Source organism: Melospiza melodia, chromosome 22, assembly GCF_035770615.1.
Source record: "Melospiza melodia melodia isolate bMelMel2 chromosome 22, bMelMel2.pri, whole genome shotgun sequence".
In the NCBI taxonomy this organism is placed as follows: domain Eukaryota; kingdom Metazoa; phylum Chordata; class Aves; order Passeriformes; family Passerellidae; genus Melospiza; species Melospiza melodia.
This window is the reverse complement of record NC_086215.1, coordinates 3,818,463-3,831,768: the sequence shown is the minus strand read 5'-3', so window position 1 is coordinate 3,831,768 and position 13,306 is coordinate 3,818,463. Positions and strand designations below refer to the sequence as shown.

The window sequence follows — 13,306 nt, the reverse complement described above, 5'->3', positions numbered from 1 at the left end:
ATTCTGTATTGCCAAGGGCAGGCTCCTTTCCCAGGATCTGAGTTATGTCCAACACAACCCCATGGATTTCTCACAATGTGCAGCACAGATACTGATATTGCCAGATATTGGTGATTGCCTGGCATGGCTGTGTCAGGGAAGGGAAAGGGAAAGGGAAAGGGAAAGGGAAAGGGAAAGGGAAAGGGAAAGGGAAAGGGAAAGGGAAAGGGAAAGGGAAAGGGGGGGAAGGAGTGGAAGAGGGGGGAAGGGGGGAAAAGGGGGAAAAAAGGGGAAAAGGGGGAAAAAGGGGGGGAAAAGGGAGAAAAGGGAGAAAAGGGGGGAAGAGGAGGGAAAGGGGGGGGAAGAGGGGAAAAAGAGGAGGAAAAAAGGAGGAATAAGGGGGAAAAAAGGGAGAAAAAGGGGGAAAAAAGAGGAGAAAAGGGGGAAAATGGGGGGGGAAGGGGGGAAAAGGGGGGAAAAGGGAGAAAAGGGGGGGAAGAGGGGGGAAAGAGGGGAAAAAGAGAGAAAGAGGAGGAATAAAGGAGGAATAATGGGGAAAAAAGGGGGAAAAGGGGGGGAAAGGGGGGAAAAGGGGGGAAAGGGGGGGAAAGAGGGGAAAAAGAGGGGAAAAAGAGGGGAAAAAGAGGGAAAGAGGAGGAATAAGGGGGATAAAAGGGGGAAAAGGGGGGAAAAGGGGGAAAAAGAGGAGAAAAGGGGGGAAAATGGGGGGGAAATGGGGAAAAAGGCGGGGGGGAAAGGGGAAAAAAGGAGGGGAAAAAAGGGGAAAGGCAAAGAAGCTCTGTGCAGTGCCTACCAGCAGGATGCTCTCCCAGGCCATCCAACGGATGGGCAGCACAGCCCTGCCCTGGATCCTGTAGTAATCCCCACTGTAGAGGTTCCTGCTCATGCCAAAGTCTGCAATCTTGATGGTGTGGCTGTTGCCCACCAGGCAGTTGCGGGTGGCCAGGTCCCTGTGCACGAAGTTCAGCGATGCCAGGTACTTCATGCCCGAGGCAATCTGGGTGGCCATGTACAGCAGGTTGGAGTGGCTGCAGCAAAGGGAAACACAACCAAGGAAAATCACTGCAGTTCCCCCCCACACTCAGGATTTCACTGTAGTTGATGTGTTGGCGACCTGTTGTTTTATTTTTCTGCCATAACAGTGGAACCAAACTGTCTCATCCCTGAGTAAGCAGGAGCAGACAGGCTCTCCCTGAAATTCAGGCCTTCACAACCTGACATCCTTTAGATTTTGGGTTTTTTTTCAATATCAAACATTAATCTCAAGATTTTCAAAGAGTTTGTGCATCAAAGCACCAATTTTTTGCAGAGAGACATGAAAAATTGAGCTCAGAATCTCATATCTTAAAAACCACTTAGCCTGGTATTTCAAACAACACCACTCTTGAATGCTTATATTAACATAAGTGTGTCACTTCACATTAAAGAGAGTTGACTTGGTTTTAAATATGCTAAACATTACTGAAAATAGAAACAGATGCATTTTTCTTCTAATTTAATTTTAATTCCTCCATTAGCTAAATGAAGATAGGATTAATAAAGCTGCAGGACACACAGACAGAGTTTGGACCATTCTTCCCACACTATTGCTCTGTGCTGCTGAGCCTGTTTCCCACTGCTGATGCTCAAATGCTTCACACAACCAAGAACACACCTGATAAACTGCTCACAGTTTGTGTTTTTTCAGTAAAGGTCAGAAAAAGAGATCTTTCCTACCAGAACACAAAGAAGAAGGAGACTGTCACAGAATCATGGAATGGTTTGAGTTGGAAGGGACTTTAAAGATCATTCTGTTCCACCCCCTCCCATGGACAGGGACACCTTCCACTATCCCAGGTTACTCCAAGACCTTCCCAGCCTGGCTTTGGACACTTCCAGGGTTGGGACAGCCACAGCTTCTCTGGGCACCCTGTGCCAGGGCCTCACCATCCTCTGAGCAAAGACTTTCCTCCTAAAATCTAATCTAACCCTGTCCTCTGGCAGTGTAAACTCATTCTCCCTACCCTGTCACTATCTGTCTGTATTAAAAGTCATTTTTCCTACATTTTATAGGCTGCAAGCAGTAACTCTCCCACTCCCCTGATAACCTGGTTGCTGCCCTGTGCCACAGCAATGGCACAGCCTCCAAGGCCTCAGGTTTTCCCTCCCCTTTCTGTGGTTCCCTCCCTCCCTGGGGCTGCTCTCCCCATCCTCCCTGTCCCACCTGAGCCCTGGCAGGGTCCCATCAGCAGCTTCCTCCTGGCTCCTGCAGTTCCCAAAGCTCCATGAGCAGCTCCATGAGCAGAGAGCCAGGAGGGGATGGGGCTGGATGGGACAAACCCCTCAGCAGTGTCATGGTGGCAGAGGGGCAGAGCTGCCTTTGCAAGAGCAGCAAAGCTGATGGAGAAGAACCTGGGGGGGGGCTCAGCCTGGAGCAAAGGAGGCTCAGGGGGCCCTTGTGGCTCTGCACAGCTCCTGACAGGAGGGGACAGCCGGGGGGGTCAGGCTGTGCTCCAGGGAACAGGGACAGGAGCAGAGGGAATGGCTTAGGCTGGGCCAGAGGAGGTTTGGGTTGGACATTGGGGAAAATTTCTTCACCCAAATGTTGTCAGGTCTTAGCACAGGCTGCCCAGGCAGTGCTGGACTCACCATTCACCATTTAGAAGCCATGTAGATGTGGCACTTTTGGGACATGGTGGCCTTGGCAGTGCTGGGAGAACATCAATGATCTTAGAGTGTATCTCATGATCTTAGAACATCAATGATCTTAGAGTGTATCTCATGATCTTAGAACATCAATGATCTTAGAGTGTATCTCATGATCTTAGAACATCAATGATCTTTCCAGCCTAAATGACTCTGTGACCTGACAGCCAGGGACAGCAGGGAGATGCATTTCAAACACCAGAGAGCCATGAGGACTAGAGAATGTGTGATCCCTGTGCATGACAGGGCTGCTCCCACCTCTGATGCACCAAACCCTGGCTCTGCAGCTGGCTGGGGTGGCTGCACCTTGTCACATCCATCAGATGCCCCCAGGCACCAGCAGAGCCAAGCTGAGAAAGGGGCAGGGGCAGTACTGTCACTGCCAGGACACAACCCCTTCAGAGCTGCCTCTGTGACACTGGCAGGGACAAAAGGAGAGGCTGAAGGATCAGTGGGAGATAATGAAAAACTCGAGGTAGAGCCAGGTAATGGAAAGCAGGGAAGAGCAATGTGACAGTGCTGAAGTTAAATGAGAAGCACAGAGGAGATAAAGAACATTTTGAGGCTTTGACCAGGAAAAAAAGCCACAAGTGTAAAGGTGAATGAGGTTTCAGATGGGCAGAAGGGGCAGGAAACTGGAGAGAGCTGGAATCTATTTCTTCTCAGACACAAATCCTCTCTCCTCCTACAGCTCCTGCATGTCCTGCCTGCAGGACACCAGGTTAACACTCCTGACAGGACCACTGACAGGTCCTGGCAGCAAGGCTGGTGCTGTCTGGCCAGGGTAAAACCCAGCCCATGAGAGCTGGCTCTGCCTGCCTTGTGCCTGAACCTCCTTTGGGGAGGAGCACACCAAGGCTCAGCAATGCTGCAGCTCCTGCTCAGTGCAGGGCTCCTCATCAAGCAGAATATATCAGTCTGCATGACTCTCCTCTGGGGAAAGCACTTCTGCAACAGCAGAGATGCTTTTATGGCAGGTTTAATCCTTCCATTGAGGAGGGAGACAAGTGCCACTGCTGACAAAAAGTGGTTTTCTTTGCCAAATATTCTCCTTCTGTTGGCTGGTAAAATCTTCTCCTTACTGAAGCTCCACACTCAGCTCTTTTCATGCAATATTTTTTGGACACCAGAAAATATATGAACCTTCTTCAAAGCCTAAGAAAAATTCTTGATTTTCATCCTAAAATTCTTATTGTAATGCAACTGATTTTCATATCAATGAAATATCCACTAACACAGAAATGGTCACCTCAATAAATACATCTAAGATGGTGTCTGTGACCAGAACAGCTCTGTCAGGGGCACTTCAGGGGAACACAGACCTCCAGAGGCCTCAGGAACAACCCCACACCATGGCAAGGGCCAGGCTGCAGGAGGGTCCCTCTGGCAAGGCACAGCAGATAAAACTGATTCATCCAACTAGCCAAGCAGCTTCCCTTACGTGACACAGGGGATGTTGTTGGAAATGGCAAACTTGCTGTAGATCTCCCTGTGGGACAGGAACTGGTTGAGGTCCCCGTTCTCCATGTACTCTGTGATCATGCACAGCGGGTCCTCCCGCACGCACACGCCCAGCAGCCGGATGATGTTGGGGTTCTTCAGCCTGGACATGATCTTGATCTCCTTCAGGAAATCATTCCTTGTGAAACAGAAAACACCTCTGAATCACCTCAAAAACACCTGGAGCTGTTCCTTTGTCTGAGGACAGCACAAGGGCTGTGCTCTGAGTTCAGAGGAATTTACACTTTGCATGCACAAGTGTGAAACTGGTTCTGAGCTCCCCCAGCAAACAGAATTAATGCAGCATTTCAGGCTGACATTGCAGCTTCCCTTACCCCCACTCCCTTCTGTGTCCTGCTCCTTCCAGGAACACACAGAATACACACCCCAGAGCCACAGCAGTCCCCAGGGCTGCCCTGTGCTTGGGGGCTGTTTGTTTGTTTGTTTGTTTTCTCCCCAGCTGTTGGCACTGCAGCTGCACTCACCTGGCTGTTTTGTTGACATCTGATCTCAGCATTTTCACTGCCACAAGAACAGGCTGGTGAGTGAATTCTGAGGATGAGACTCCCAGGAATTCCAGCAGGCCATCAGCTTCACAGAGGTGCACCTGCAGGGCAGAGGCAGCTGTAAGAGCACACACAGGCAGAAATGCAGAGGAAAACAACATCACAGCCAGGTCACTGCTGGCAGAATGAAGCAGGGGATGGTGACACAGCTGTGATCAGGAATGACCCAAGGGCTGGCCCTAGAACCTGACACAGCACAGCCCATGGCCTAGGAGCACACAGGGACCAAAACCAGGTGAGTCCCCACACACTGAATTTACTGCACTGCTGCAGCAGCCTGGGCCAGCCCAGCTCACCCAGCACCCACTGGGGATGTCCAGGAAGGCTCCTGAGCCTGGATGTGTCTGCTCTGCACTAAAGCACCTCACACAACCCCAGAAGCATCAAACCATGGCCTGGCTCAAGGCATTGCTCAGACTTCACTGAGGAGCATCCAAGAACTACAGCCAGTTATCCAAAATCCTCAAATTCCAGAGGGGGAAAAAAGGAGAAAAGTGTGTGCATATGTGTCCCTGATATGAGCACTTCATCTGTAGGTATACTCAGAGATAAATAGATAAATACTCCAATGACTACACACAATTCCAAATTTCTTCCAATAAATTAAGTAATATTATATCACTGCCAGGGTTGAACAAGAAGGGGTGACAAGACACTTTCTTAAGAAGTTACCAGAATGTGCATCCAAATGGAGAGCTGGGTGGGGAAAGCAGACAGACCTGAGGGTGTGGATAGGAAAAAGGACTGGATGTGTCAGTCAGAGACTTGCAGCAGTGAGGGAATGTAATGGGAGCATGATGAATTTTGTATGAAGAGAGCAGCAAGAACTGATGTCACAAGCATGGTGAGGGGGAAAATGAGACAGCAGAGAAAATGGGACAAACCTGCAGAACAGGAATGAGGGTACAAAGATGCTGCTGCAGCCCCACAGAGAATGAATCTGCTGTGGGAAAGCACAACCATGAGAGCTGGGACAGGTCAGAGCCACAGGACTGAGCACAGGTAATTCCAAGGTGATGTGTCACCAGGGAGGGGTGCTGCTGCTTCCTTGGGAGCAGGGAAAACAAAAGACTGAGAGGAAGGAAAAGTGGAGACTGAAAGAAGCAGTGAGCCCACAGAGCACACAGAGCCAGAGCAGCAGAGCAGAGCAAGTGATGGCCAGTTTGGGAAAGACTACGGAGAAGGAGAGACAGGAAAATGTGGTGCAGAGACTGTGATACATGGAAAGGAAAAGGCTCTGAATCCATCCTCAAGGAAAATGGAGATGGGAGAGCCATGTCCAGTCACTACAGAGGAGGAGTTATCAGTTATTAGAAGAACAGCGTGAGTGGGAAGGAGAAACCAGAAACAAACCAATGAAAAATCCTCTCTGTCCCACTTTTGGAGCACCGAGCAGGCAACAACAGAAAAGGCTGCACTGACAGCCAGGTGAGGAGGATGAAGATGTCAGCACCTCCCCAGAAAACAGTGAGTCAGGAAGAAGTAAGGGGACAGGAAAGCAGCTGGGGTGTCAAAATGGAGGAACCACAAAGATGGGCACATCACAGAGCAGGAGGCAGGCAGAGAAGGGCTGTGCTTGCCAAAATGTAACAGAGAAGCAGAATCTAGAATGTGAGTGAACAAAAGCTGGGGAGAAAAAAGACAGTGGAAAAGTGAGAGCAGGAGAGGGAAAGACCTGCTCAGGATGGAGCTACAGATGGTGTGAAAATGAAGCAGAGAGAGAAGAAAAAGCAAGGTGAAAATGTTAACAGCTTGAAAGGAGCTCAAGGAGCCACGGGAAAGTTTGGCAGATGACAGATGTGTGCATCATCCTGCCTGAGGCTGCTGACAAACTGGGCTTGACAAGCAGCAATGCCAGAAAATATGAGGGTGCCACAGTGCTTGGGAAATGTCTGTCTCTGCTTGGGTCAGTGTGCAGAGCACCCCAGAACCTCCATCTGTGATTGGGAGAGCTGTTCTAGCAGCCAGGATCAGGGTTAGCTGGACTGTGGAGAGTTTCCAAACCCACATGTCTAAAGGTGGGTGGCAACCATCAGATGTCCATAAAAGATGTGAAAGTGTGAATTCCCAACCCTAGGTGGGAATTTACAGAGATATAGATAGAAAACAGAAAAAGTTTGCAAGTTCCTCTATTGATGAAGACCCTAGTGGTACCAAGCAGAGCCTCACAGCTGCTCAGTGGCTTGGCCTGGGGGATATCAGCTTTCCCCAAGGGCAATTGTAATTTTAACTAAAAGGGCAAACACACATTTTAATTTTAACTAAAACACTGGAATGCAAAACCCTGGGTCCCACAGAAGACTCCTCTGTGCCAGGCACCTCCTACCTGCTGGAGGGTGAGCAGCAGAGTGGCTGTGTGTAGGGGGATAGAATATAAGGAAATAAAGATAGTGCAGAAAGTAATCTCACCCCTAAGGAGTTGCAGCTGGGCCAACTACCAAAGATTAGGAACAGGCCTGACTTTAACAGAGAAGAGTGTTCTCTGTGTAACCAATGAGAAGAGTGCTATAAAAGAGTGGGGTGGCTGGGTGAGAAGGGAGCTGGAGTCAGCTGGCTGCTTTGTCAAGAAGAGTCAGTGCTCTGAGGAGCTGTCCATGAGAAACACCAAGAAGGTATGAAACTTTTGCAATAAGGAGACAACAGTACAGAACCCCTACAATAAGACAACAACAGGCAAACACACATTTTAATTTTAACTAAACACCGGACTGCAGAACCTTCAGTCCCACTGAGCAACACCTCTGTGCCAGGCACCTCCTCCCTGCAGGAGAACCAGCAGCAGCGTGGCTGTACCTCTCCAAACTGTCCTTCCCCCAGCTTCTCCTTGAGGCGCAGCTGCTGCCGGGGGAACTCCCCCACAGAGATGTCCTTCTTGGTCAGGGAGTCCACGGTGAGGGCGGGCACTGCGTACATGTTGTTGCCAGTGACGCCCTGCAGGTGCACGATGTCGGTCTCGGCATAGTGGGGCACGTTGTTCTGGAAGCCTTGGTGAGGGGTGGACTTGGTCAGGTCGGGCTCAGCGTAGTCCCCGCTGCACACTGAGGGGAGCAGAGACAGGAGAGTCACAATTCCCTCCCTCAGAACCAGTGTGGCCCAGCTCCCACTCCTCCCAGCCCCACAGCTCGGAGAATTTGCTGCCTTGTGCTGAGGGACACCTACACAGGAGGACATGTGGGAAATAAATTTGTGGAGAATTCTCAAAGCCTGATATATATATATAGATATATATATATATATATATATATATACATATATATATACATACATACATATATATATATATATATATATATATACATACATATATACACACACACACACACATATATATATACACATATATATACACACACATATACACATATATATACACACACATATATACACACACATATATATACATACACACACACACATATATATACACACACATATATATACATATATATACACACACACATATACATATATATACACACACATATATTTACACACATATATATACATACACACACATATATATACATATATATAAGTATATATATACATATATTTACACACACATATATACACACGCACACATATATATACATATATATACACACACATATATACACACATATATATATACATATATAGTATGCATAGTATCTCACATACTATGCATCTGTATGCAAACTTTGAAATAAAAGAATACTAATTAAAAATACCATAAAATAAAACAGTTATTATTAAAAGATAAATAGAACTAGAAACGAGTTTCGGAATATAGAAATAAATATATAATAAAAAATATAATAAAGAAATATAATATAGAAAAATAAAATAAATATAATAAAATAATAAATAAAGAAATATATAACATAACAAAATAAAAAAAGAAATATAATAAAGAAATATAATATAGAAAAAGAAATATAATAAAGAAAAAGAAAAGAAATACAATGAAGAAATAAAAATAATAAAGAAATATATAATAAATAAATAAAAAAGAAATATAATAAAGAAATATAATACAGAAAAAGAAATATAATAAAGAAATAAAAATAATAAAGAAACATATAATAAAGAAATAAAAAAGAAATATAGTAAACAAATATAATATAGAAAAATAAAAGAAATATAATAAAAATAATAAAGAAATATATAATAAAGAAATAAAACTAGTTACTTAAAAAACATTAAAAAATACATTGTACTAAGACCCACCAAGAGTTATTTTACATTATTAGCTTTAAAGCATTCACAACAAAGTATAGCAAAAGCTAATAAACAAAAAACTCACTTATAATGTATTGTAATTAGGAAATAGTTAACTTCTAATTATAATTATAACCTCTATATTGTCTCTCCCTTCACATAAAACTAAAAATAAAGTAAGAGTTTTTAAAACACCTCTCTAGGTCCCATCTCTAGGTCAAAAAAGGCCTTAATCCAACAGGGACACACTGCTCTCTTTTACCCAGAACAATACTGTGAGCTGCCAGCAAATTCCTGCTCATCACAGCCTGTTGTAGCCAGCCATGGGAGCTACAGGTCCTGCCCAGACAGGGAGGCAAGTCTGAAGTGCTTTTCTGTTTCTGATTTATCCTGAGTACAATCAGTTCCCATTACCTGGTGCAGGGATGTTGTTTGCAATGTCAAACTTGCTCTAGGTTCCCTCCTGCAACAAGAACTGATGGAGGTTTCCATTTCCCATGTCCCTGGTAGCAAACTGCCCTCCCTCTTACAGATTATTCACACAAATATGGGGCAATGCTTTAGAATTAACTCCCTGCAGGGTCAATACAACACACAACGTTTGTTCTGCTTCATATTCACACCCTGGCTCAATGCAATCAGCCTCCCTGGGTAGAATAATGCTGGATCTTAGCAACTTGTCAGTGTGAGGAATGCAGCACTGCCCTTCCATTCACTGAGTACCAAACACTGTTGGAAGCATTCCCTTCTGTGGGGGTCCAAAAGCTCCCCAAGGGCTGGAAGCCAGGACACCACAGACAATTCCCTGCTCTATTTCCTTCTGGTGTTTCTGCAGGAATTTCAGAGCCCTGGCTGCAGGAAAAGGGGTTAAAGGTCTTCTCCCAAGAGTGCTATAGGCAGCATCTCCACAAATGTGTGATTGCTCTGACTGCCCAAACCAGCTGCTCAAAGATGACCTGGGTAATAAATAAACAGTTTTCAAATAAAACAATGAAAGGCCAGACCCTCCAGTGGGACTGCTGCTCGAGCTGTCACAGCTCCATGCCAAGAAGTGCCAGTGTTCCACAACCCTGCCTGAGCTCCCTGGGTTATTGCATTGCACAGGAGCCAAATGGACACTGACAAGTGGCACATTTTACAATCTGACAGAAATATTAAAAGAAGAAACACACAGCTTCTGGAGACTGATGATGTTACCTGAATCCTCTGCACTTTGGGAGAGCTCTGGAAGCTTCTGGAGCAGTGTAGCTGGCTGGTGGTACTCCAAATCCAGTGGGAAAGCACGTTCATAGGTGGGGTTGGACTGGTGGATCTGGGTCTGGTTGTTGGCAATGGTGTAGCTGTAGAAGGAGAGGCGAACGGTGGCATCCTCCTCCAGGATTCGGCGTGGGGCCTGCAGAGGAGAGGGGAAAACCAAACCAAAACACTGAGGCAATGCTCAGCTGTTAAGTAATGCCTTGGCTGCAACCACAGCAACTTCCAGTAATATCTTGGACAGGGCTGGCATCCTCCCCTGCTGTGACAGCAGCTTTAGCCACTCCATGGAGCTGTGCTTTTCACATTGTTCTGAGCTCATTAGGGTTAATGATTAGTTCTGAGCTTGTGTCTACAAAATAGCCCCATTGTCTTACCTTTTCCAACCTTTTCTGAACATATTGCTTCCAAAGAATGATGATTATAATCATCAGAAGCAGCAGAATAATAGCCACAAGGCAGCCCACGAGGATGGAGGTGTTGGAGTCATCTGCCTTCTCCCCTATCCAGGTGCTGGTTACAGAAGATGTGGTTCCTGTAATCACAGAGAAAGAGAATCTGGGGTTAAAGCACCAGAGGTTTTCTGTGCCAGTAACTCCCTACAGCCTGGTAGAGAAAAGATCTTGGGCAGCTCCCTGAACATTAACACCAGCTGCGTTCACATTTTGCTCTTAGCAGAAATTCTCATTTTGGAGGCTCAAAGAGCTAAGAACTGTGCAGAGAATTTCTGCAATCCAAGACTGCTGTGAGCAGAACATTCCTGCAGTGGATCCATCCTAGAGCAGACAGTGCTCAGAGTTTCACTGGCTCCACACAAGTCCCCAGCCCATGTTCTGGGGCAGCCCTGGCCAGCTGAGGCACAGGGACTGTCACACATGCTGCCCTGTGCACCAGGCACTGATCAGGCCATCCCCAGACCTCCAGAAATGGATGTTCCTGTGAAATTCCCCAACACCTGAGCCCTTGGCATGGCCAAGGGGCAAAGTCCTTACCCCAGGTGCCCTCAGTAGCGTTGTGCTCTGTTTCCAGGAGCTCCGTGGTGCTTGTGGCTGCTGTGACAAAACTGGGATTCACACTCTCCATGTCTGTGGAAGGAAGGGCAGAGTGTCAGCCCAACAAACCCTCTCTGCTCCTGCCAGCATTCCCTGCAATTCCAGCCCAGGATGGGGCTGCTGTTCAGGAGCACATCAGGAACAGGAGGGGCTGCTGTCTGCAAGGTAATCAGCAAGCAGCACCCAGGGAATTCCTCCCTCAGGAATGTCCTCTCACTACAGCTGATTAAAGGCTTTGGAGTAGAAAGCTACAGCCACACCTTTCCCCGTCAGTCCTGGTGGTTGTACAACTGTGGGAACCCAGAAAATTCCTCTGGCTGCCCTGGAGGACTGGAGACCCTGTCAGGTCTTGGCACAGAGCCCAAGACCCCTGTGCTTTTGATTTAGCCCTTGAAAAAAACAATTACCAACCTTTATATGAAGGATTACAAGCCATGACAGTTTAAGTAGAATGATAGTGAATAGTGACAGTGATTTATCACAGGGTGAAAAAGTAGATTTTGGGGTTTTAGAAGGGGGGTTCAGGAGGCAAGATGGCTACAGACCCCGAGATGTCAGAACTCAGAACATCCCTTTGGATGTCCAGAGTTGCTGAGAACCTCGTCGGGGGGCTCAGAGACCCTGGCACACAGCCCAGAGCACCTGGGGATTTGATTATGACCCCTGGAGCAAGTTACCAGCTTTGTATGAGGACATGAAAGTCACACAGGTTTGAATGGTCTAATAACAAAATGATCACAGGGTGAAAATGTAGATTTTAGGATTTTTGGTATGGGGGTTTTGGGGACAAGATGGAGGAATCTGGGAGTGTCTAGTCCTTCTTCTTATTGTTCTCCATTTTCTGCAGTGATGTTGGCACTTTGGAATTGGTTTAGAGTAGAAGTGCTCTGTCTAACACAGGTGATGGGTATTGGGAATTCAGTGTAAATATGTTATATGTAGTTTGTAGTATAAAAGGACAACACAGAGTGCCTGTGGCTGCCCTGCTGAGCAGATCTCACTGGGCAGAAAGAAAATTTTATAGATAAGAATTAATAAACGACCTCAAGACTGAAAAGTGAAGAGTCCAGACTCGTTCTTCAGCTGCGTGGGCTGAAGCAGAGACACCCTGCACATCTGGGGCAGCAATTTTCAACAGCAACCAGAGACTGAGATACAACCTCCTCCTGCCCCTGTGCAGCCACTGTCCCACCAACTCCACACACCCTGCACTGCCACAGCAGCTCCTCTGCTCCCCGTGCTCCCCAGGAGTGCCTGGCTGTGGGAGCCTCACCTGACTGGAAGGAAATCTCGCTCATCATCATCCAGGTGTCAGCGAAGTAGAAGCGGCACAGGATGGCCTTGCCCACGCGCTGCTGCAGGGGCACGGTGACAAACCTGGCACTGGGGTTTTTGTCATCCAGCACCGTGGCCACCCCCACGGGCTCGGGCTCCCAGTCTGCGATCAGCCTGGGCTTGAACAGACACTCCACCCTCTGGAAGATCTTCACCCCCTTGGAGAACATGTTGTTGCAGTGCACCTGGGGAGAGGAAAAGGGATCCATCAGAGAGGCACCTAAATCAAGCCCCCAGGGTGTTCCACTCAGGAAAATTTTCCATTCCCACTATATCCCTGTATGAATGCAGAATGAGTGACTTCTTCCAGTGTGCAATGAGAACTCTGCTCTGAAACAGCTCTGAATTTTACCTGCAAAAGCTACATTAATGGTCAGATCCTGGCAGGCTCTTCAAAAGGCCCATATAAAAATCAATCAAGCAAACCCTCGACTGATTAATGAATGGTTAACTTTAGATTAGTACAATTAATCAATTTTGGGTACCCTTCACCCCTTAATCAAGGGTTACCCAAAGTTGATTAATCATACTAATCTAAAGCCTTGCAGACCAATTTTCTTTGAACCTTTAACATAACAAGGGAAAGAAAAAACACACCTAAACTCTTAGTGTTAAAAATTTGGTATTATTTGAATTGCTTGACATAAGTAGCTGGAATTGTTAGGCCACAAGCTGAACTTTATCTGAACTACATGGCTCTGTTCTTCAAGTCAA

General features: G+C 46.7%; 1 protein-coding gene across 3 annotated transcripts in view; it reads right to left on the bottom strand.

Annotated features, from left to right (window-relative positions):
- Window positions 1-13,306, bottom strand: part of LOC134428311 (discoidin domain-containing receptor 2-like) — a 65,549-nt gene that overhangs the window by 6,115 nt on the left and 46,128 nt on the right. For all 3 annotated transcript variants that reach the window (XM_063174966.1, XM_063174967.1, XM_063174965.1), the window contains exons 8-15: window positions 12,531-12,777; window positions 11,198-11,290; window positions 10,583-10,740; window positions 10,149-10,344; window positions 7,545-7,789; window positions 4,671-4,792; window positions 4,127-4,324; window positions 794-1,028 (exon numbers count right to left, since the gene is read on the bottom strand). In XM_063174966.1, the coding sequence (XP_063031036.1) occupies window positions 794-1,028; window positions 4,127-4,324; window positions 4,671-4,792; window positions 7,545-7,789; window positions 10,149-10,344; window positions 10,583-10,740; window positions 11,198-11,290; window positions 12,531-12,777 (1,494 nt within the window). The remainder of the gene's footprint in view (window positions 1-793; window positions 1,029-4,126; window positions 4,325-4,670; window positions 4,793-7,544; window positions 7,790-10,148; window positions 10,345-10,582; window positions 10,741-11,197; window positions 11,291-12,530; window positions 12,778-13,306) is intronic.